Source organism: Pristiophorus japonicus, chromosome 1 (assembly GCF_044704955.1).
Source record: "Pristiophorus japonicus isolate sPriJap1 chromosome 1, sPriJap1.hap1, whole genome shotgun sequence".
Taxonomy (NCBI): Eukaryota; Metazoa; Chordata; class Chondrichthyes; family Pristiophoridae; genus Pristiophorus; species Pristiophorus japonicus.
In genome coordinates, this window is record NC_091977.1 from 506880064 (window position 1) to 506903745 (window position 23682).

The 23682-nt window shown below is 44.8% G+C and overlaps 1 protein-coding gene across 2 annotated transcripts in view; it reads left to right on the plus strand.

Annotated features, from left to right (window-relative positions):
• The window catches only part of tsnare1 (T-SNARE Domain Containing 1), a 1185173-nt gene that overhangs the window by 829631 nt on the left and 331860 nt on the right, over positions 1-23682 (plus strand). For both annotated transcript variants that reach the window (XM_070876910.1, XM_070876900.1), the window contains exons 5-6: positions 3183-3273; positions 8272-8346. In XM_070876910.1, coding sequence (XP_070733011.1) covers positions 3183-3273; positions 8272-8346 — 166 coding nt within the window. The remainder of the gene's footprint in view (positions 1-3182; positions 3274-8271; positions 8347-23682) is intronic.

Consider the following 23682-nt stretch of genomic DNA (forward strand, 5'->3'; position numbering starts at 1 on the left):
ATACATTAACGATTTAGATGAAGGAATTGAGTGTAATATCTCCAAGTTTGCAGATGACACTAAACTGGGTGGTGATGTGAGCTGTGAGGCGGACGTGAAGATGCTGCAGGGTGACTTGGACAGGTTAGGTGAGTGGGAAAATGCATGGCAGATGCAGTATAATGTGGATAAATGTGAGGTTATCCATTTTGGGGGCAAAAACACGAAGGCAGAATATTATCTGAATGGCGGCAGGTTAGGAAAAGGGGAAGTGCAACGAGACCTGGGTGTCATGGTTCATCAGTCACTGAAAGTGGGCGCGCAGGTACAGCAGGCGGTGAAGAAGGCAATTGGTATGTTGGCCTTCATAGCTAAGGAATTTGAGTACAGGAGCAGGGAGGTCTGACTGCAGTTGTACAGGTCCTTAGTGAGGCCTCACCTGGAATATTGGGCCCAGGTTTCCACACAATATAAAAAACGGGCGCCCCTCTGAGCTGAGCGCCCGTTTTTCACGCCTAAAACGGCGCCGGAAAAAAGACTCGCGATTCTGGAGCGCCCTGCAGCTCCTTGTCTGTTTGGCACGGCGCCCAGGGGGGCGGAGCCTACACTCGCGCCGATTTTGTAAGTGGGAGGGGGCGAGTACTATTTAAATTCGTTTTTTTTCTGCCGGCAACGCTGCGCATGCGCGTTGGAGCGTTCGCGCACGTGCAGTGTGAAGGAAACATTGTCACTTGGCTATTTTTGTAGCTCTTTGTAGCTGTTTAGTTTTTGAACATTTTTTAATAAAAGCACATTGCCATCAGCACTGAGAAGGCTGCAGGAAGCCTCAGAAAGTTGAGGCAGACGTTTCCCGACGACCTCCCCTTTTGCCGTCGGGAAATGGCTCCTCAATTTCTGAGGCTTCCTGCAGCCTCTGTCTCCTTCCCTCCCTCCCTCCCGCCGTCTGGAACGGCTTTCTCCCCCCCCCCCGCTGCGTTCGGTCGGTCGGTCGGTCGGTCGGGCCCGCACTCCCCATCCCCCCCCCTCCCCTCGCTCGCCAGCCCGGAACGGCTCCCCCCCCCCCCCGCTGCGTTCGGTCGGTCGGTCGGTTGGGCCCGCACTCCCCACCTCCCCCCCCCCCTCTCCTCGCTTGCCAGCCCAGAACGGCTCCCCCCCCCCCCGCTGCGTTCGGTCGGTCGGGCCCGCACTCCCCACCTCCCCCCACCCCTCTCCTCGCTCGCCAGCCCAGAACGGCTCCCCCCCCCCCCGCTGCGTTCGGTCGGTCGGTCGGGCCCGCACTCCCCCCCCCCCCCCCCCCCTCCCCCCGCTCGCCAGCCCAGAACGGCTCCCCCCCCCCCGCTGCGTTCGGTCGGTCGGGCCCGCACTCCCCCCCTCCCCCCGCTCGCCAGCCCGGAACGGCTCCTCCCCCCCTGCGTTCGGTCTCTCCCCGCTGTCTGGAACGGCTTCCTTCCCTGCATTCGGTCGGTTGGTTCCCTCCCGCCCGCCGTCTGGAACGGCTTCCCCCCTCCCCCCCCGCGTTCGGTCGGTCGGTCCCCTCCCTCCCGCCTGCCCGCCGGCCGTCTGGAACGGCTTCCTTCTCCCCCCCCCCCCCCCCCCTTCTGCGTTCGGGAACGGCTGCCACGTTTTGTGAGGCTTGCTGCAGCATTCTCCCTGTCTGAAGCACTTTCACACAGGTAGGAAGATGGTTTATTTAATCTTTTCTTTGCTTATAAATGTTTATTCAGGTTGGATTTATTTGTATAATATTTGTAGAAGTATAAATAAGGATTTATTGTAGAATTTCATGACTTCCCTTCCTCCCTTCCCTTCCCCCCCCCACCTCGTTCCGGACGCCTAATTTATAACCTGCGCCTGATTTTTTAATGTGTAGAACAGGTTTTTTCAGTCCAACAAAAATCTTCACTTGCTCCATTCTAAGTTAGTTTGGAGTACGTTTTCACTGTGGAAACTTTCAAATCAGGCGTCAGTGGCCGGACACACCCCCTTTTGAAGAAAAAATTCTGTTCCAAAGTAGAACTGTTCTACCTGACTAGAACTGCAGAAAAAAAATGTAGAGAATTGCGATTTCTAAGATAGTCCGTTCTCCACCAGTTGCTCCTAAAAATCAGGCGCAAATCATGTGGAAACTTGGGCCCATTGTGTTCAGTTTTGGTCTCCTAGTCTGAGGAAGGACGTTCTTGCTATTGAGGGATTGCAGCGAAGGTTCACCAGACTGATTCCAGGGATGGCTGGACTGTCATATGAGGAGAGACTGGTTCAATTGGCCCTTTATTCACGGGAGTTTAGAAGGATGAGAGGGGATCTCATAGAAACATATAAGATTCTGACGGGACTGGACAAGTTAGATGCGGGAAGAATGTTCCCGATGTTGGGGAAGTCCAGAACCAGGGGACATAGTCTTAGGATAAGGGGTAGGCCATTTAGGACTGAGATGAGGAGAAACTTCTTCACTCAGAGAGTTGTTAACCTGTGGAATTCCCTACCGCAGAGAGTTGTTGATGCCAGTTCGTTGGATATATTCAAGATATGGCCCTTACGGTTAAGGGGATCAAAGGGTATGGAGAGAAGGCAGGAAAGGAGTACTGAAAGAATGATCAGCCCTGATCTTTTTGAATGGCGGTGCAGGCTTGAAGTGCCGAATGGCCTTCTCATGCACCTATTTTCTATGTTTTCTATGTATTACATCTTGTATTTCAGCTCCGATTTTTCCAATGAGAATTAAAGTTCTCACACACAACTGGCTGTTTAAAAATGGCTGAATGCAGACCAGGAGCTGTACTGGGCATGCGCGCCCATAGCAGTTACGTCAAAAATGTCTTTTTTTTTCGCACATGCGCAGAAGGGGGAGTATCGTTTTTTTCGTCGTGGACATTAAGCTCCATCTCCCAAAGCTAAAGGACAGGCTGCATGGCACCAATTTTAAAAAATAGAATGGGGAAACTTGCTAGTTATTTTTTTTGGAGGAGTTGGGGCCAAAAAAAAACGGGCGTAACTCTGGCAATACGCCAAAAAACGGCATGGGGAAAATTGAGCCCCACGAGAGCATATTGAAAATTTCCGCTAAAGTCAAAGTATTATCACTTAAATCTCAGTGATGACGACGTCCTAATTGTTGTTCTTTCCACTGTTATTTCAGCTGTTTTTATTTCAAACACAGCCTTTATTTTATTTATTGTCTCTTTCTCCCTTCTGTTTCGCCAAAGGCATACAACACAGCAGGAGACAAATAAAACTATCAGCTCCTCCACAAAGTATATTAAGCAGCTCTCGGAAATAGTGCGTGGATCATCCAGGGTAAGTACAACTGAAATGTAACAATAACTTCAAATATTATGCAATCAAGTCCTAAAACCAAAATGTAATTGCCAGAAAATTAAAACCAGTAAGATTTGCATATAGAATATAATTACTTCTCGTCCTGGCTGTTATCCATTTTTAACTAATACAGTCATTGCACTTTTGCATCCTGAATTATTAATCCATTTTAAATGCGGTTTTATTAATTCATTAATAATGAAATCCTATTTAATATGTAAATTCCGCCACTTGTTTTCCTAGCTGGTGCACCAGAGTTTTGGAGCAGTTTTTTTGTGTTATTGTAGCTCAGATGACCAATGCTGTTGTGCTTCTAATTGAACCGATTTATCTAATTTATGGCCATATGGAAGAATTCTGGCTTTCGATCGCCAGGACACTGGCAAGAATCTCCCAGGAACTTGCGTTACAAGAATGGAATTTGACTTCTTTGGCCAACGTAGCCAGAGGCCCCAATTCTAATCAGTTGCTAAAGCAACCTCCCAAAAAACAATATTGAAATCGTGGGGTCCAGTGGCATTTTACTAATACATGAGCCTGAAATGGCTGAGAACTGGCGCCATGGTGGTGATGCATTAACGACCCACTCCATTACTAATACAAAAAAGTTCCAGCAAACTCGGGAGTAAGTGAGAGACGCCATGTGTTGCATTGCGCGGTCATTTGCTGGGACACTTGTGCCACTCCGGCAATCGGCTCACCTAAACCAATAAAGGTCCGTTCTCCTCATAGCAGTCAATGGCGATGGCCAATCTGCTGGATTTGCACCGATATTCACCATTAATCATGCTGCAGCCAGTTAAGATTGTGGAATAATGGTGGTGGCTGTCTCTGCCGAAACACATTAGCCACCAGCCGCTGTCTCGCCACTGTGCCACCTTCTGGGAGGCCACAACCATGGACATGCGGGTTGGGTCTTTCAGTTTTTTTGGGCATCTCGTCTGCCAAGTCAAGGTTGAGCCCTTCCTGCGGGGCAAAATTGTGCAGTGCACAATCTTCGCCACTTCATCAGAGGCATATTGAAGGACCCCCGCATCCTACCGACTTCTTCAGATGCCAGAAGCTTGCTTTAAGCACCCTAATGGTCCTTCTCACCACTTGCCGGATCATCACGTGTGCATGGTTGAACCTTTCCTGCACAGCACTGAGTTTTCCTAATTAGACTTTGCAGCTTTTTTGTTCTCATCTGTGTTTACACCGATATTTGTTGACTGGTTATTGCACTGATTGCAGTAGTCGACGTATTTACTGAGGCATACGAAAGCATGGGTCTTATGCTAAACATCAGCAAGACAAAGGTCCTCCACCAGCCTGTCCTTACCGCACAGCACTGTCCCCCAGTCATCAAGATCCACGGCGTAGATCTGGACAATGTCGACCACTTCCCAAATCTCGGGAGCCTCCTGTCAACAAGAGCAGGCATTGACGACGAGATCCAACACCGCCTCCAGTGCAGCCTTAAGGCCGCCTGAGGAAAAGAGTGTTTGAAGACCAGGCCCTCAAAACTGCCACCAAGCTCATGGTCTACAGGGCTGTAGTAATATCTTCCCTCCTGTATAGCTCAGAAACATGGACCATGTACAGTGGACACCTCAAGTCGCTGGAGAAATACCACCAACGATGTCTCCGCAAGATCCTACAAATCCCCTGGGAGGACAGACGCACCAACATTAGCGTCCTCGACCAGGCCAACATCCCCAGCATCGAAGTACTGACCGCACTTGATCAGCTCAGCTGGGCAGGCCACATATTTCACATGCCAGACACGAGACTCCCAAAGCAAGCGCTCTACTCCTTCATGACAAATGAGTCAAAGGTGGACAGCAGAATCGTTACAAGGACACCCTCAAAGCCTCCCTGATAAAGTGCGACATCCCCACTGACACCTGGGAGACCCTGGCCAAAGACCGACTTAAGTGGAGGAAGCGTATTCCTGGAGGACGCTGAGCACCTTGAGTCTCGTCGCCAAGAGCGTGCAGAATTCAAGTACAGGCAGCGGAAAGAGAGTGTGGCAAACCAGTTGCACCCACCACTTCCCTCAACGACTATCTGTCCCATCTGTGACAGAGACTGTGGTTCTTGTATTGGACTGTTCAGCCACCTAAGAACTAATTTTAAGAGTGATAGCAAGCCTTCCTCGATACTGAGGGACTGCCTATGATGATGATTGCAATGATTACATGTTCAATTGTTTATTGTTTCAATCTTGCCCGTTCTTCTTTGTGTTCGCTTCACCACGGGGAATCATTCCACAGAGGAATTGTTCTGGACTTCCTGATCTATTCTGTTTGTGGCCTCGGCAAGCATGCCCTCATCGTCAGCGCCCTCACGGTGCAGCGTAAGGATACGTTTGCCCACCCCACTTCTCATTCTCCACTTGGTTTTACCCCCCTTTCCTCTTCCTTTCGCTGAGTCACCACCCCAGTGCCCTCTGTCCTCGTGACCACTGGTCCTTGTGGAACTGTGAGAAGGAAGAATAAATGGTTACAATGGTGTAGCATGTTCAGATTACAATGTCAGCTTTACATTCGATACACAGCACAGAAAATGGCAACTCGACCCAGCGGCCTATGCCGATGCTCACAAGCCTCACTACCATTCTCCCAACCGCGGCCACGAGTGGAGCCAATATTTCCATATCCAGCCCATTGAAACCATGCATAATTTCACAAATCACCATCGATCCCCCCTCTTCGTCTCATTCTTCGGTGGCTCGCTGCCCAGCAGGAAAAGCAAGAGGCTGTGAAACTCATCTGACATAAGTAATAGAATCAGGAGTAAGCCATTTGGCCTTTCGAGCCTGCTCTGCCATTCAATAAGATCATGGCGAATCCTCTACCTCAACACCTTCCTGCATTATCCCCAGATCCCTTAATTCCCTTCGTTCCTCCAAATTTATCGACCTCAGTCTTGAATATAAATGTTTGAGCATCCACAGCTCTCCGGGGCAGAGAATTCCAAAGATTCACAACCCTTCGAGTGAAAACATTTCTCCTCATCGCAGTCCTAAATGGCCGGCCCCTTATTCTGAGACTGTGAACCGCCGCCCCCCCCCCAGTGTTCTATATTCCCCAGCCAGGGGAAACATCATCTCAGCATCTACCCTGTCAAGCCCATAAAGAATTTTATATGTTTCAATTAGATCACCTCTCATTCTTCTACACTCTCGAGAATATAGGCCGAGTTTGCTCAATCTCTCCTCATAGGGGAATCCCCTCATTTCAGGAACCAGCCGAGTGACTGGGTCAACATGATGCCAACCTTGGCCAAGCCCACTGGCGCGGTACTCTGAACCCTTGCAGCTGCAGGGCCCTGTCCTCATGGTGCGTAAAGTCCTTCAAAAAAAGGGATACCTCCTCCACTTCATGCACGCTCCCACGTGTTAAGCATTATTTGCACTGCGGAGGAAACCTGGGAAGAGTTTAGGAGGTAGAAACAGGTCTTGCTCGATTGCCCATAACATGCCCTGCTGATGGGCAGTTCCATTGACTTCAGTAGAACTGAATATTGGGCGGGACGTAGAACGGGCGTCCAATGCGGTGCCGCCCATTTAGCGCAATTTCTTTCCCATGATGTCTTGCTTTGTGTGAGGTAGAGGTGTCGTTCTGACAGGCCTCTTTTCAAAAAATATAATAGATTCTTCAACAGAGATTGAAACTGTCAAATTCATCAACTGGCCACCATGGAAGTGTCGTCTCCCATGGCAACAGACTTCTGATGATTTATTTGCCTTTGGATTCTTCCCTGAGCAAACCAACGGATCAGATCGTGAAATTCTCCAATTGAAGGACAACATCTCAAGCCAGTCAAAAAACAATCACAGAGGCAGACTACAATTAGTTTCCTACTTCTTACAATAAATTTGTGTGTTCTGAGTTAAAGCCCTGAGAATGTTTACCTTGCTTTTTCTGGTCACATTGTATTTCTTTTCCTGCACTCGTCTCCCAATCGTTGGCCGACAGAGGTGGCAAACTCCCTCTGCACCATCCGGCTGACCTTTCGGGGAGCCCTTGTCCTTGCAGTCCCCAGCAGCCGGTCTCACCGACGCTCCACCTCATCCAACATTTCTGTGGAAAAGGGACCATGTAGACACCAGGGATTATTTTAAACCATCTTTTTTTCAAAGTTTTTCTCAAGTGAAATTTAAGATTTTGAGGTTGATTTAAGGTGATTTGCTACGTCACAGCTCACTTAACTCTTAGAGCCGTGCCTCAATCTGTGTTAAGAGGTCTGCTCGCACCTTTTCATGGTGCCACGCGATTGGTCTGAGGGGTCAGCCATTGGGGCCATCCGATTGGTCTGAGGGGTCAGCCATTGGCCATGCCATCATGGGGCCTCTGATTTGTCATTAACCTTGAATGGGTCGACGTTCCAGCAATTTTTGCGCAAATGTAGTGCAATATGAACAGGGGAGCTAAAAGGTCCAATTAATAGCTTTTATCGCCAAACATGCTGTTCCAGCAAATTCAGTCCCACTTCTGTGCTCGGCGGCCCTCGATTTCCCGCCTATTCACTTCAAGGGATGGAAAAGCGTAGAAATGTCAAACTCGGCCATTCAGTCACTGGAAACCAACAGCTCCGATAATGGCCCATAATTTATGGTCAAGGATGCAAGATTTTTCTGCGAAAAATTCACAGTCATCAGCATCTGAAAGCGCAAAGGCTTAATATCTTGACTAGTGACCCCCTTGGCCACAACACTGAGAAGAAGGCTCCCCCCCCCTCCCGCCAATCCCCGCCTCCAATCATCGTTCAGATGTTGACTGAGCTGCTGTGTTCTTCCAAAGCTACCTGTTTTATTTTTATTTCTTTCAGATTTCCCACCTTCATTTATTTTTTCTCTTTTTTATCTCTAACACGCTAATGGCGTCTGAGCGAGCATGGCTGCTTACAAACTAACCAGCCTCGCAGTATGGGTGATTTCAGTTATCACGAGTCATACGGACTGTTTAATGGATATTTCTTTTTCGTCCACAGCGAGAATGGTTACAGTTGGACAGGCTTAAGAACCAGCTCTCGGACTCTATTCAGCGCTACGGCGGGTTGCAGAAGGTAAACACCCAAACATCCTTAATATCTTTTGTTTGATTATTGTTGTGTATGCAATAACTCAATAGACTGAATACTGTAAACTCCGAACAGGTACAAACCTGGCTTACTTTATTCGGGCCCAAAGTGAGTACATTACAAGATGGTTGGCCTTTTATACCTAGGCCGTGCACACAGCCCAATGAACTCCGACAATGACGCTACCTGGTGGCTAGTAAATCCAAGCATACATACATGACACTTATTAACATTTAAAAACTATCATTTTCCATGCTTTTCTTGCAGCTTTGCTATTTTCTGGCCTCTGTGTTTAGTCTTCTGCCCTGCATCAATTGTATCAAGAGTTTAATTGTGCTGGATTGCAATGAATAGTGCCCCTCTTTGATGCAGTTCTTAGTGACTGCATTCATCAACCATTGTCAACCATTGAAATCTGTAGGCCATTAAAAATGAGCAGCTAGATAGAGGCTGCCATTAGACCCAATGATTTCGCTTATCCCCTCAGCTTCCCTCTTCATCCGGAACAAAAAAAAGATTCTTTTTGCAACCCAATCTATCACATGTAAACATTGCTCTTAATCATCGAAACACTGACAAAAATAGTTTGTTTAAAATATTAAGGAAGATTTCAAAAGCAACTAAACAATTAATGATAACCGCGGGTAGGTGGCAAGGTGATTATGCATTTCATTCATGCAGTTGGAGTATGAAATTGCTTTTGTGCATCTGTCTTTATTTCAGATTTCTTGCCTTCACATATCTTCTCTCTATATCACACTAATGCTGTCTGAGAGAGCATGGCCAGATACACATTATGAGGTCTTCAAGATTATGAAAGGGATTGATAGGGCAGACATAGAGAAGTTGTTTCCGTTTGCAGGGGAGACCAGAAATAGGGGCCATAAATATAAGATAGTCACTAATAAATCCAAAAAGGAATTTAGGAGCAATGTCTTTACCCAGAGAATGCTTAGAATGTGGAAATTGCTACCACAAGGAATAGTTGAGGCAAAACTAGCACAGATCCATTTAAGGCGAAGCTAGATATACACATGAGGGAGAAAGTAATAGAAGGATATGTTGATAGGGTGGGAGGAGGTTTGTGTGGGCCATAAACCTATATGTGTGGGCATAGATCTGTTGAGCTGAATGTTCTGTTCCTGTGCTGTAAAGACTATACTTTTTTTTTTTAATTTGTTTTTTTAAGATGCCTTTTTTCTCATCTTCGCTAAAGCCAATGCTGAGACATCACCAGGAGAGGTGGGGAGGAAAAGGGAAGGGTATTGTTGGAGGGAAAGTATAAGCAATATTTTTCTAAACTGCAGTACAATTTGTATACTCTTAAAACTCAAGCCTGTTCGCTATTCACTGCTTCCTTATTTACATTGTCGTCTAACCTACAAGACAAACCCACCCCATCCAGAAATGGGCGCACCATTGATCCACCCCCTAACCGCACAATATCCTGGGAAAGGCAAAGAAACAGAAAACGTATTTAAGATAATTGGCAAAAGACCCAGAGGGAAATGAGAATGTTTTAATGCAGTGAGTTGTTATGATCTAGAATGCACTGCCTGAAAGGGTGGTGGAAGCAGATTCAATAGCGACATTTAAAAGGAAATTGGATAAAAACTTGAGAAAGAAAAATTGCAAAGCTACGGGGAAAGAGTTGGGTACTGGGACTAATTTGATCGCTCTTTCAAAGAGCTGACACAGGCACGATGGGCCAAATGGCCCCTTTCTGTGCTCTATGATAGCTTGGAACAAATAGGATTAGAAGTACCACCCTTCTCCAGATCATGTAAGAATTGTGTGACCAGGACAAACTCTCACAGAAGTCCACTTGCCCAAACTGAACTTTTTCCATAGAGGTAAATGCATTATCTGGTAACTTGGGCTACATGTTTTGACAGGTAACTAAATGTTACATGTATGTTGCTGCAGGCAAAATCTTCTGGACACTTTCACACTTATTCGTGGTTCGAAACAATACAGTATAATTTAGTATCAAACTTCCTAATCTGCCTTTTTGTCTGGGCACTGACGCATGGAATCAGGGATACCCCAAGGTACGGAACAATAAAAATAGAGTATGATTTGTGATTGTCATATAATAAATGCAAAAAGCGTTATATTCTTCATTTCGGCACATAAAGCAACAGATAGTTCAGAACTTGACTGAATATTTTTTACCATTAGATTTCTTGGCAAAACTTAGCCCAGAGTAAAATCAGTCCCTTGGCATAAGACAAAATAGTCTTTCCATTTGTAGGTAATTTTATATTACTTGTATCATCCATTTATTGTCTTTGGTGCTGACTAATGTATTTTAATCAAATGTACTGTATTTTCCTATAATTGGTTCATGCATACCATCTTTCATTGTACTTCATTCATTTCCTAACTGCATCTAATGGAATCGTTACTCATTCGTTTGTTAGGAAAATTGCATTGGAACCTCAGCTTAATCAATTCCCCTGTTTTCTTTCAAATACAGTAGCTTGTATTTATCTTAGTGCAATAAAGAATGATATATATCACACTTAGTAATTAAGTGCTTCCCCACACAGCGGCAATCAAAATTTGTCAAAATTGTGCAAACCTTGTCAATTCAGATTTCAATTTGAGGCTCCACAATAATTATTGATTCCCCCTGCCCCGTTCCAATATACAATAAAATACGAGTTGCATTAGAAACTTGTTTCTGGAAGTGTTTCTGGAAATGGTCTGGATCTAACAGTTTTTGCCTCGGCTTTTTGCTTTACATTTAAAGTTTGAAATTTAACATGACATGCAGAAGAATTACTCTGAGACTCAAAAATGGTGCAGTGCTTTTTTTAAATCTTGATGTACTATAGAGTGGGTCACTGATATTGTAGATCCATAAGACAAAGGTCCTCTACCAACCTGACCCCGCCACACAGCACTGCCCCCCAGTTATCAAAATCCACGACGAGGCCTTGGACAACATGGACCATTTTCCATACCTCAGGAGCCTACTGTCAGCAAGGGCAGACATCGATGATGAGATCCAACACTACCTTTAGTGTGTCAGTGCAGCCTTCGGTCACCTGAGGAAGAGTGTGTTTGGAGACCAGGACCTCAAATCTGGCACCAAGCATATGATCTACAGGGCACTCGTGATACCTGCCCTCTTATATGGCTCAGAGACATGGACTATATACAGCAGACGCCTCAAAACACTGAAAAAGTACCACCAGCGCTGCCTCCGCAAGATCCTGCAAATCCATTGGCAGGATAGATGCACCAACGTCAGTGTTCTCGCTCAGGCCAACATCCCCAGCATCGAAGCATTGACCACGCTTGATCAGCTCCGTTGGGCGGACCACATCATCCGCATGCCCAACACGAGACTCCCAAAGCAAGTGCGCTACGCGGAGCTTCGACACAGCAAGCGAGCCCCAGGTAGGCAGAAGAAATGCTTCAAGGACGCCCTCAAAGCCTCCTTGATAAAGTGCAACGTTCCCACCGACTCCTGGGAATCCCTGGCCCAAGACCGCCCAAAGTGGAGGAAGAGCATCTGGGAGGGTGCTGAGCACCTCAAGTCTCATCGCCGAGAGCATGCAGAAACCAAGCGCAGACAGCGGAAGGAGCGTGCGTTAACCCAGGCTCTCCCACCCACCCTCTCTGCAACCACTGTCTGCCCCACCTGTGACAGAGACTGTAGGTCCCGCATTGTATTCCTCAGTCACCTGAGAACTCACTTTTAGAGTGGAAGCAAGTCACCCTCGACTCCGAGGGACTGCCTATGACGATGATGACACAAGAACATAAGAAAAGTTACAGATGTGAAAAAAACTAAATATCCCTCTCTAGCCCTAACACACTCAGCACAGCTTTCAACTGTGTTCTAAATATCCTCAATAATTTTGCCTCTGCTGCTCTGCAGAACACATTTTCATCACTCTTTTAGTAAATACGTTTATCCTACCCACATAGCAGCAGAGAGAGAAAGAAAGGACCGAAAGAGAAAATTTCATTGACATAGTCACCTTTCAATTTCTCAGGATGTCCTGAAGCACTTCACTGCCACTGCATTGTTTCTGAAATGTTGTCACTGTTCTTTTGTAGGAAAATGTCCAATTTACACACAGCAAGATCCACTTGAGAGCTACGGGATAAATGACAAGAAAATCTGTTTTGGTGCTGCTAGTTGAGGGATAAATATTGGCCAGGGCACCAGGGCTATTATCTGTTTTCTATTCAGTCCTATGCTCTGCTGCGGATTCCCGTGGCTTCTATTTTGTATCATTAGCTAGGAGTCGAGTTGCAGCCTGTGGAGGAGCAGTGAATGACAGACCGCAATGTCAAGATTTCCGCGTTAGGCTGCGCATGCGCTAAATCCTGAAGTTGCGGTCAGTTTCAAAGGTGAAATAACGGCAAACGCTGCCAGTTCGCCGTCATCGGGGCCACAAATTCCGGCCCATTAATTTGTCAGTGACTTCAGTTTTGTTAGCAAATTGGGCAAGTCTATGGTTAGTTTTGGTAAAAGAAAGACTTGCACTGATCTTGCACCTTGTCACATCTTTCAAACGTCTCAAAGCATTTCAGATACAATGACTTACTTTTGGAGGTCACCGATTGTTATTATAGAGTTTAAATGTGGCAATTATTTTCCACATGTCCCATGAATAGATGTGAGACAAATGAGCAGCTAATCTGTTTTTGATGGTGTTAGTTGAGGAAAGAATATAGGGACAGAACATCAGGAAAGCTCACCGACTAAAGCCTGTTCAGAATGACCAGAAAAAGTCGATGGGGTTTAACATCTCATCCTCTGGCTCAGCCTATAATTTCAAAAGCTTCCTTTCTATTCTGTGCCTTTCTACTTTATAAAATAGCCTGCGATATGGTATTGCGTGATGGGCTTTGCTGCAGCTTAGGTGCACTAAATCTATTGAGCTCCCATAGTTGACTAAGTCTGTTCCATCCTCAAAAGAACTTTTATCATGTGAGATCTATCACCTGAGACATCTCTCACAACACAGCACTCGCTCAGTACTCCACTCGAATACCACCCAAGATTATGAACTCAAATCCTAGAGTGGAACTAGGGTGTCCGTTTGGTTCAGCTGAGTCAGTGGGTTACTGGTTCGACTCCAGGACTTGAGCACATAAACTAGATGGACTGCTCAATGCAGCACTGAGGAAGCACTCCATTGTTGGAGGCGCCATCTTTGGGATAAACTGCAACACTGAGGCTCCACCTGCCTGTTGAGGTGGATCTATAAGATCCCATGAAGCTGTTTGGAGAAGAGCAGGTATTTCTGCCAGTGCCCAGGTGAACTCTTCTCCCTCAACTACCATCACCAAAAAAAGAAGTTAAGTGATCATTCGTTTAATTTACTGTTAGTGGGACCTTGTTGTGCGCAGATTGGCTGCTGTATTTTGCCTACATAACTACACTGCCTATACTTCAAAAGTAATTTATTGACTGTTAAGTTCTTTGGAATGGCCTGAGGAAAAGATATGATGCTATATAAATGGACAGGGGTTGCTGAAAGGTTGGTGGAAGTGGGATTCAGTGCCTTTCAAAAGAGAATTAGACATATATTTGAAAAGGAAAGATTTGCAAGGCTATGAGGAAAGAGCAGGTGAGTGGGACTAATTGGATAGCTCTTTCAAAGAGTCGGGACAGCAATGGTGTGCTGAATGAATTTATGAATGCGTTTTTTAATCTGCTGATTCAGAAGGAGATCCCATCAACTGAACCAAGCTGAAATTCCTTGAATAGCAAAAAGATCAGAATTACTCAACCATCAATATTTTATTTGGAGAAAATAAATATTTTAGTGCATTGCCTCGTGGATGTCAGACCGACGTTTAATGCACATGAGGTGGATTAACATTTAGACAAGAAGTGAATTTTTAGGTTACAATCCCTTGGCTAAGATTTACAACATTTTTGCAGTTGTTGGATGACTGCACGTTGCCAGAATTGAGCATCATTCACTGAAGACTTCCAGCAATTTTTGAGTGCAGGTCATTTTGGGCATGTACGTTAGTTCTAACATTCAGCAATGGAGCTGGGAGAAGTACCAGTGGTCTTGGGGAAAGTAGTAATGACCTTGGGAGAATGAAGTGGGAATGAGAGAATGTACTCAGAAATACTGAAGCCCAATCTAATTTTGTTCCTCCCCTCTTAGTTTTGGTTGCATCTGCTCTTTCTGCCAATAGCTAAAAGGTGCGCAATTCAATATATTACGACCACAATTAAGAGACCTGAAATATCTGAGCAGTCTTTTCCATCTGTCATTTTTCATGTGCACTTATCTATGACAATGTTGTCAAAATGAATCATCAATAGGGATCATATCCATTTGCTCCACAAAAAAAGCAGCATTTTATGGTCAAAGTTCATTTTAGCACCAATATTGTTTTATTCAAAGAATACGGAGGAAAGAGTTCCTTAGGTCACCATGTGTGAGTGAGGTCATTAAAATCATAGGAGTATTTAGTATGGTTACATTCTTTAGAGAACAGGTTTATGATTTTTGCCCAATGCAGCAATAAGAGAAAATCTTACAATGTTGCTAACACATAGGGCTTAATTTTTCCCAAATCTGTTTTTGGGCATACTTGAAGAGTTACGCCTATTTATTTGGGGCCCAACTACGGCAAAAAAAAAAATCACCCAAGTTTTCCTGTTTGAATTATTGATTTTGGCACCGCCTAGCCTGTCCTTTAGCTTTGGGGGTGGAGCCTAACGTCGGCGCCAAAAAGATCGGGTTGCCAGGGTAACCAGGGTCACATTGCAGGCTGAGGCTAGAAAGTGATACATACAACAGCCAGCCCACAGCAACCTGCACAAGCACCTTACACATTGCAGCAACTTACCACCATTAAATTATTAAATTGTTTATGACAAAAGTCTATCTCTCCCCCCCCCTTTCCCCCCCCCCCCCCCCCAATGCCAGTGCCGGTACCCGCTACTATCCCAGGCCGAAGGACGGCCTCCTCCCTGTACCCGCTACTATCCCAGGCCGAAGGGCCTCCTCCCTCCCTTTACCCACTACTATCCCAGGCCGCAGGGCCTCCCCCCACTCCCGGTACCCGCTACTTTCCTAGGCTGAAGGGTCTCCTCCCTTCCAGTACCCGTTCCTACCTCTGACCGAAAGGCCTCCCCCCTCTCTCCCATTCTCTCTCCATTCTCTGCTGCTGCTGTCTGGGCCCTGGAACTGCATCTTCTGCACTGATTTCCTTACTTGCAAGATTTTCTTAACTGCCCCGAAGGTTTTTCCACAGAGGTCACATACACCGTCCGAAGAAAAATTGGAGTAAATCGGAGCTGGCCAAACTTGCTTAAATGGCCAGAATTGGTGCGGGTGGCAGGTTACACCCCCAATGCGGTAAAAAAAAAACTAACCTAAAAAAATCGTAACTAACTGAGTTACACTGGTGCACAATGTTTGGGGAAACTTGGATTTTTAAATTTAGGCCAAAAAAAAGGCGCCGCCAAAAAAATGGCGCAAATAACTACGGAAAATTGAGCCCATAATCACCAGAAATAATCTCTCCTTGGTGAGTTAACAAATACATAAGAACTTACAATAACAGGGGTAAGGAAAGATCATGAGGCCCATTAGTGCTTATCTTATCTGTTAGATGGTGCAAGCTCGTACACCAACCACCTGAACCAGTAGTACTACCCTTAGGGGAGGCAAAAGAAATCAAGAAAAAAAACCATGACCACTTCAGGCAAAACTGTTCTTCCGCAACTCCTTCAAGCAGTCACCTTGAGACCATGGTTACCCATGATATGTCAACTGACCGAATGGAGGAAAAATAGATAGAGTTGCAATATCTTTTGGTGCATCCTGTACTTGATAATAAGCATTATTCCTCAATAGGTCCCAATGTCCTTCCAAGCATAAGGCCGTACAAGGCTGGTAAAGACCATTTCTATCTATTGTACCAGTCCAAAAGGTCGCAGACATCCTACTCCACTTCATCTCACAGCCTGCAAGAGCCATGTCTGCCAAAAAATATCCATCGTCCCCTCTTGAACTGTGTGACATCTCCACTTACACTTCTCCCTCGATCGGCTATTCCACATATTCATCATTCTATAGAAACATAGAAAATAGTTGCAGGAGTAGGCCCTTCGAGCCTGTACCACCATTCAATATGATCATGTAACTTCAGTACCCCATTCCTGCTTTCTCTCCATACCCCTTGATCCCTTTAGCCATATGGGCCACATCTAACTCCCTTTTGAATATATCTAATGAACTGGCCTCAACAACTTTCTGGTGGAGAATTCCACAGTATCCCAATTCTCTGAGTGATGAAGTTTCTCCTCATCTCGGTCCTAAATGGCTTACCTCTTATCCTTAGACAGTGACCCCTGGTTCTGGACTTCCCCAACATCGGGAACATTCTTCTTGCATCTAACCTGTCCATTCCCATCAGAATTTGATATGTTTCTATGAGATCCCCTCTCATTCTTCTAAATTCCAGTGAATATAAGCCTAATCGATCCAGTCTTTCTTCATATGTCAGTCCTGCCACCCCAGGAATCAATCTGGTGAATCTTCGCTGCACTCCCTCAACAGCAAGAATGTCCTTCCTCAGATTAGGAGACCAAAACTGTACACAATATTCAAGGTGTGGCCTCACCAAGACCCTGTACAACTGCAGTAAGACCTCCCTGCTCCTATACTCAAATCATCTTGCCATGAAGGCCAACATGCCATTTGCCTTCTTCACCGTCTGCTGTACCTGCATGCCAACTTTCAATGACTGATGTACCATGACACCAGGTCTCGTTGCACTTCCCCTTTTCCTAATCTGTCGCCATTCAGATAATATTCTGTCTTCCTGTTTTTGCCACTAAAGTGGATAACCTCACATTTATCTACATTATACAGCATCTTCCATGCATTTGCCCACTCACCTAACCTGTCCAAGTCACCCTGCAGCCTCTTAGCATCCTCCTCACAGCTCACACCGCCACCCAGCTTATTGTCATCTGCAATTTTGGAGATATTACACTCAATTCCTTCGTCTAAATCATTAATGCATATTGTAAATAGCTGGGGTCCCAGCACTGAACCTTGCGGTATGGTATGTTTGGAGAAGTTATATCTCCACTGTTGGTTCACCTTTTTTTGTCTGTGCTTGGATCCATGTTCCCTTATCCTAGATCTTGTGAAAACATTAAACATAATTGAGGGATCCAGTTTGTCTATTCCTTTTAGGATATTAAAGACCTTTCCTTACAGCTGAGGTATCCAGTTTCATTTATTAACTTAGTTGCCCTTTGTGAAACCTCCAGTGTCTCTTCTATTTGGTATGGTATGGCGCCAAAGGCAAGGACAGACCAGTGCTTCATACAAACTAAATTCTTACGTCCTGGGATTTTGTGCTCAATCCCTCAACCTGTGCACCTTAATATCCAGTTTACCCTTTTCACCGCATTTGTGTTGATGATTTCAGGATTTTCCCTGTTAAATCTCCCCCAAAGTGTAACGTAGCCAAGTTTGCTCATGATACAAAGATGGGAGGAAAAGCAATGTATGAGGAGGACACAAAAAATCTGCAAAAGGACATAGACAGGCTAAATGAGTGGACAAAAATTTGGCAGATGGATTATAATGTTGGAAAGTGTGCGGTCGTGCACTTTGGCAGAAAAAAAATCAAAGAGCAGTTCATTATTTAAATGGAGAGAGATTACAAAGTGCTGCAGTACAGCGGAACCTGGGGGTACTTGTGCATGAAACGCAAAATGATAGTATGCAGGTACAGCAAGTGATCAGGAAGGCCAATGGAATCTTGGCCTTTATTACAAAGGGGATGGAGTATAAAAGCAGGGAAGTCTTGCTACAGTTGTACAGGGTATTGGTGAGGCCACACCTGGAATACTGCGTGCAGTTTTGGTTTCCATATTTACGAAAGGATATACTTGCTTTGGAGGCAGTTCAGAGAAGGTTCACTAGGTTGATTCCGGAGATGAGAGGGTTGACTTATGAGGAAAGGTTGAGTAGGTTGGGCCTCTACTCATTGGAATTCAGAAGAATGAGAGGTGATCTTATCGAAATGTATAAGATTATGAGGGGACTTGACAAGGTGGATGCAGAGAGGATGTTTCCACTGATAGGGGAGACTAGAACTGGAAAGCAACATCTTAGAATAAGGGGCCGCCCATTTAAAACTGAGACGAGGAGAAATTTCTTCTCTTAGAGAGGGTTATGGATCTGTGGAACTTACTACCTCAGAGAGCTATTGAAGCTGGACAATTGAATAAATTTAAGACAAAAATACACAGTTTCTTAAATGATAAGGGAATAAGGGGTTATGGGTAGCGGGCAGGGAAGTGGAGCTGAGTCCATGTTCGGATCAGCCATGATCGTATTAAATAGCGAAGCAGGCTTGAGGGGCCATATGGTGTACTCCTGCTCCTATTTCTTATGTTCTTAAATCCTTCTCTGATAATGGTTTCTGCAGACTCTTCCTATTGATGTTGTGCTCTTGCTGTTCATTTTCTTTTTACAGTTTCATGACTTTTCATTTTTCTACATTAAAGTACATCACCCAATGTTTTGGTCCAACCTTCATATCTGTGCAGATCTCTCTGCAACTAATCCACTCGTTCCTCTTCTATTCACGATAGTGCTCCCTTCCACCATCTGATTTTATATCGTCGGCAAATTGAAGAGCTTTGTTTCATGCTCCATGCTCCAATATAAATTGAACCAAAAACAATAGCTCCAGAAACAATCCATGTGACACCCCACCAATCACATCTTTCTATATTGATACATCATCATCCTAGGCAGTCCCTCGCTTCCATACCAAAAGAAATGAGTTTGCAGATGTTTCAATGAAGGACATGATATTCCAGTTCTGAACTCAAGGGGTGGAAGATGCCTGTGCGTGGATTTTTTTAACATGTGGTGACCATTGCACATAAGCCACCACACAGGCTTGTCAGAGCTAGGCCTTTATCCAGTAACAAGTGTTAACCAGGACGACTGGAGACCTGCTCTGCTGCACGAATCTAGTGCACACACATATTGCAGTGTGGTCTGGACGGTGCTACCCCTGGGCCCTCAGTTCTTCTGGGCCCCGTACCCCTTTGGAGGGTCGATGAGGGCAGTATGTATGATGTAGTGTAGATGGATTTTAGCAAAGCTTTTGAAAGGTCACGAAAGTAAAAGCCCATGGGATCCAGGAAAAAATTTCAGGTTGAATCCAAAATTGGCTCAGAGGCAGGAAACAAAGGGTAATAGTCAATGGGTGTTTTTGTGACTGGAAGGCTGTATCCAGTGGGGTTCTGCAGGACTCCGTGCTGGGTCCCTTGCTTTTTGCGGTATATATCAATGACTTGGACTTTAATGTTGGGGGTATGATTAAGAAGTTTGCAGATGACACCAAAATAGGCTGTGTGGTTGATAATGAAGAAGAAAGCTGTGGACTGCAGGGAGATATCAGTGCATCTTTGGATCACCCCGACCTGCGCTCTTGCTACGGCTCACTTGACAACTATCCTGTGCATCTTCTGTCTCAACCAGTTTATCACTTAGGAAGTTTCCATCCTATTGCAAGCCTTTTTTTTATATCGTGGAAAGTAATTTCCTGTGTGATACTATATCAAAGGCTTTGCTGAAGTCTAGGTTTATTCATTCTGTTGAGTTCCCCATGTCAACTCACTCTCTCATATCCTCAAAGGATGCATCATAGACTTGTCTGCACGATCTACCACCTATAAATCCATGTTGATTACTTTTTTATCATTCTATGGTTCTTGTGACATCTCACTATTCTTACAATCATTCCTGTTACTTTACCCACCATTAATGTCAAGTTCACAGGCCGACAGTTCTTGGGCTGATTTTCTGTTTTTTTAATTACATTATATAAACTGCCACTGCACTTGCTTCTCGACAGCACCTTAGTACACCTGCTGCATCCGGTAATTCTCTTAAATTGTCTGTTCGGATGTGACTGATTTGCCATCTCTTTTAATGCTCCATTATGATGTCTGTCAGGGTTGCTTGCCTTTCTGTAATTCAGTATTCTTTCTGGGTAACTTCATAATCTTATCAGCTTTTTTTTTATCCCTCTTTCCCTTCAAATTCTAATTGTGTATGGAGACGGCAATCCTCAGACTCATTTGTAAATTCTGGCACAAAGACATAATTAAGAACTTTTTCCATTCCTTGGTACTGTGTTATCATGCCCCCCACCCGATCCTGGGATCCCTGAGAGCTTCACTGTTTCCTTTGTCAACTGTCTTCCTTGGATCTATTTAAATAAACCAATCAAATTAAAAAAAATATTTGCTGCGGTCATAATATTCGTAGCTATCATAGATCCCCCGAACCAATTACTTCTTTTACAAGATTGAAAGACTACGGATGTTGGAAATCTGAAATAGAAACGGAATAAAAACACTTCCTTCCTGGAGCGCTAACACTGAATTTATAGAAAGCCGGGAATCATTAGCGCTGGTGCTGATTTTTCCAGCTTTCAAAAATTAGCACTCCAAACATGGTGCTCCTGAATTTCTCCCCTTAATTCCTTCCTCAGACGCTTGCGACTTGCCTTTCTGAAACCAAAGGGCTTTTCTGTACGCTTTTCTTTTCCTTTTTCAGTCTTAATTCAAACTCCACAATATTGTGTTCATTCTTATTTAGCCATTCTCTGAGTTTGACCATGTCTGCCATCCATGACTGTTGGCAAGTCTATTATTGTTCCAGACCCATTATAGTTTCCATGACTGTGAGTCATATAACAGCCCTTGATCAATAATAATTCACTTCCCGGTTCTGGGGCAGGTGGGACCGGTACAAACCGACAGTTTGCACCTGCGCAGGACCGGGACCAATGTCCTAATGGGGGGGTGTTTGCTAGTGCTGTTGGGGAGGAGTTAAACTAATATGGCAGGGGGATGGGAACCTATGCAGGGAGACAGAGGGAAGTAGAATGGGGCAGAAGCAAAAGATAGAAAGAAGAAAAGTAAAAGTGGAGGGCAGAGAAACCTAAAGCAAAAAGGGCCACACTACACCAAAATTCTAAAGGGGCAAAGTGTGTTAAAAAGACAAGCCTGAAGGCTCTGTGCATCAATGCAAGGAGTATTCAGCATAAATTGGACGAATTAACTGCGCAGATAGCAGTTAACGGGTACGATGTAATTGGCATAACGGAGACATGGCTCTAGGGTGACCAAGGCTGGGAACTCAATATCCAGGGGTATTCAACATTTAGGAAGGATAGACAGAAAAGAAAAGGAGGCGGGGTGGCATTGCTGGTTAAAGAGGAAATTAATGCAATAGTAAGAAAGGACATTGGCTTGGATGACGTGGAATCGGTATGGGTGGAGCTACGGGATACCAAGGGGCAGAAAACACTGGTGGGAGTTGTGTACAGACCACCAAATAGCAGTAGTAAGGTTGGGGACAGCATCAAACAAGAAATTAGCGATGCATGCAATAAAGGGACAGCAGTTATCATGGGTGACTTTAATCTGCATATTGATTGGGCTAACCAAACTGGTAGCAATGCGGTGGAGGAGGATTTCCTGGAGTGTATTAGGGATGGTTTTCTAGACCAATATGTCGAGGAACCAACTAGAGGGCTGGCCATCCTAGACTGGGTGTTGTGTAATGAGAAAGGACGAATTAGCAATCTTGTTGTGCGAGGCCCCTTGATGAAGAGTGACCATAACATGGTAGAATTCTTTATTAAGATGGAGAGTGACACAGTTAATTCAGAAACTAGGGTCCTGAACTTAAGGAAAGGTAACTTCGATGGTTTGAGGCGTGAGTTGGCGAGAATAGACTGGCAAATGATACTTATAGGGTTGACGGTGGAGAGGCAATGGCAAATATTTAAAGATCACATGGATGAACTTCAGCAATTGTACATCCCTGTCTAGAGTAAAAATAAAAAGGGGAAGGTGGCTCAACCGTGGCTAACAAGAGAAATTAAGGATAGTGTTAAAGCCAAGGAAGAGGCATATAAATTGGCCAGAAAAAGCAACAAACCTCAGGACTGGGAGAAATTTAGAATTCAACAGAGGAGCACAAAGGGTTTAATTAAGAGGGGGAAAATAGAGTATGAGAAGAAGCTTGCCGGGAACATAAAAACTGACAACAAAAGCTTCTATAGATATGTGAAGAGAAAAAGATTAGTGAAGACTAATGTAGGTCCCTTGCAGTTGGATTCAGGCGAATTTATAATGGGGAACAAAGAAATGGCAGACCAATTGAACAAATACTTTGGTTCTGACTTCACGAAGGAAAACACAAATAACCTTCCGGAACTACTAGGGGACCGAGGGTCGAGTGCGAAGGAGGAACTGAAGGATATCCTTACTAGGCAGGAAATTGTTTTAGGGAAATTGATGGGATTGAAGGCTGATCAATCCCCGGGGCCTGATAGTCTGCATCCCAGAGTACTTAAGGAAGTGTCCCTAGAAATAGTGGATGCATTGGTGATCATTTTCTAACAGTCTATCGACTTTGGATCAGTTCGTATGGACTGGAGGGTAGCTAATGTAACACCACTTTTTAAAAAAAAAGAGGAGAGAGAAAGCAACTAATTATAGACCGGTTAGCCTGACATCAGTAGTGGGGAAAATTTTGGAATCAATTCTTAAGGATGAAGCAGCGCATTTGGAAAGCAGTGACAGGATCGGTCCAAGTCAGCATGGATTTATGCAAGGGAAATCATGCTTGACAAATCTTCTGGAATTTTGTGAGGATGTAACTTGTAGAGTGGACAAGGGAGAACCAGTGGATGTGGTGTATTTGGACTTTCAAAAGGCTTTTGACAAGGTCCCACACTAGAGATTGGTGTGCAAAATCAAAGCACATGGTATTGGGGGTAATATACTGATGTGGATAGAGAACTGGTTGGCAGACACGAAGCAGAGTCGGGATAAAAGGGTCCTTTTCAGAATGGCAGGCAGTGTCGAGTGGAGTGCCGCAGGGCTCAGTGCTGGGACCCCAGCTCTTTACAATATACATCAATGATTTGGATGAAGCAGTAAAGAAAGGAAAGATAGATTACGAAAGTAAATTTGCGCAAAACATAAAAACAGATAGTAAAAGCTTTTACCGATATATAAAACGGAAGAGAGTGACTAAAGTAAATGTTGGTCCCTTAGAAGATGAGAAGGGGGATTTAATAATGGGAAATGTGGAAATGGCTGAGACCTTAAACAATTATTTTGCTTCGGTCTTCACAGTGGAAGACACAAAAACCATGCCAAAAATTGCTGGTCACAGGAATGTGGGAAGGGAGGACCTTGAGATAATCACTATCACTAGGGGAGTAATGCTGGACAGGCTAATGGGACTCAAGGTAGACAAG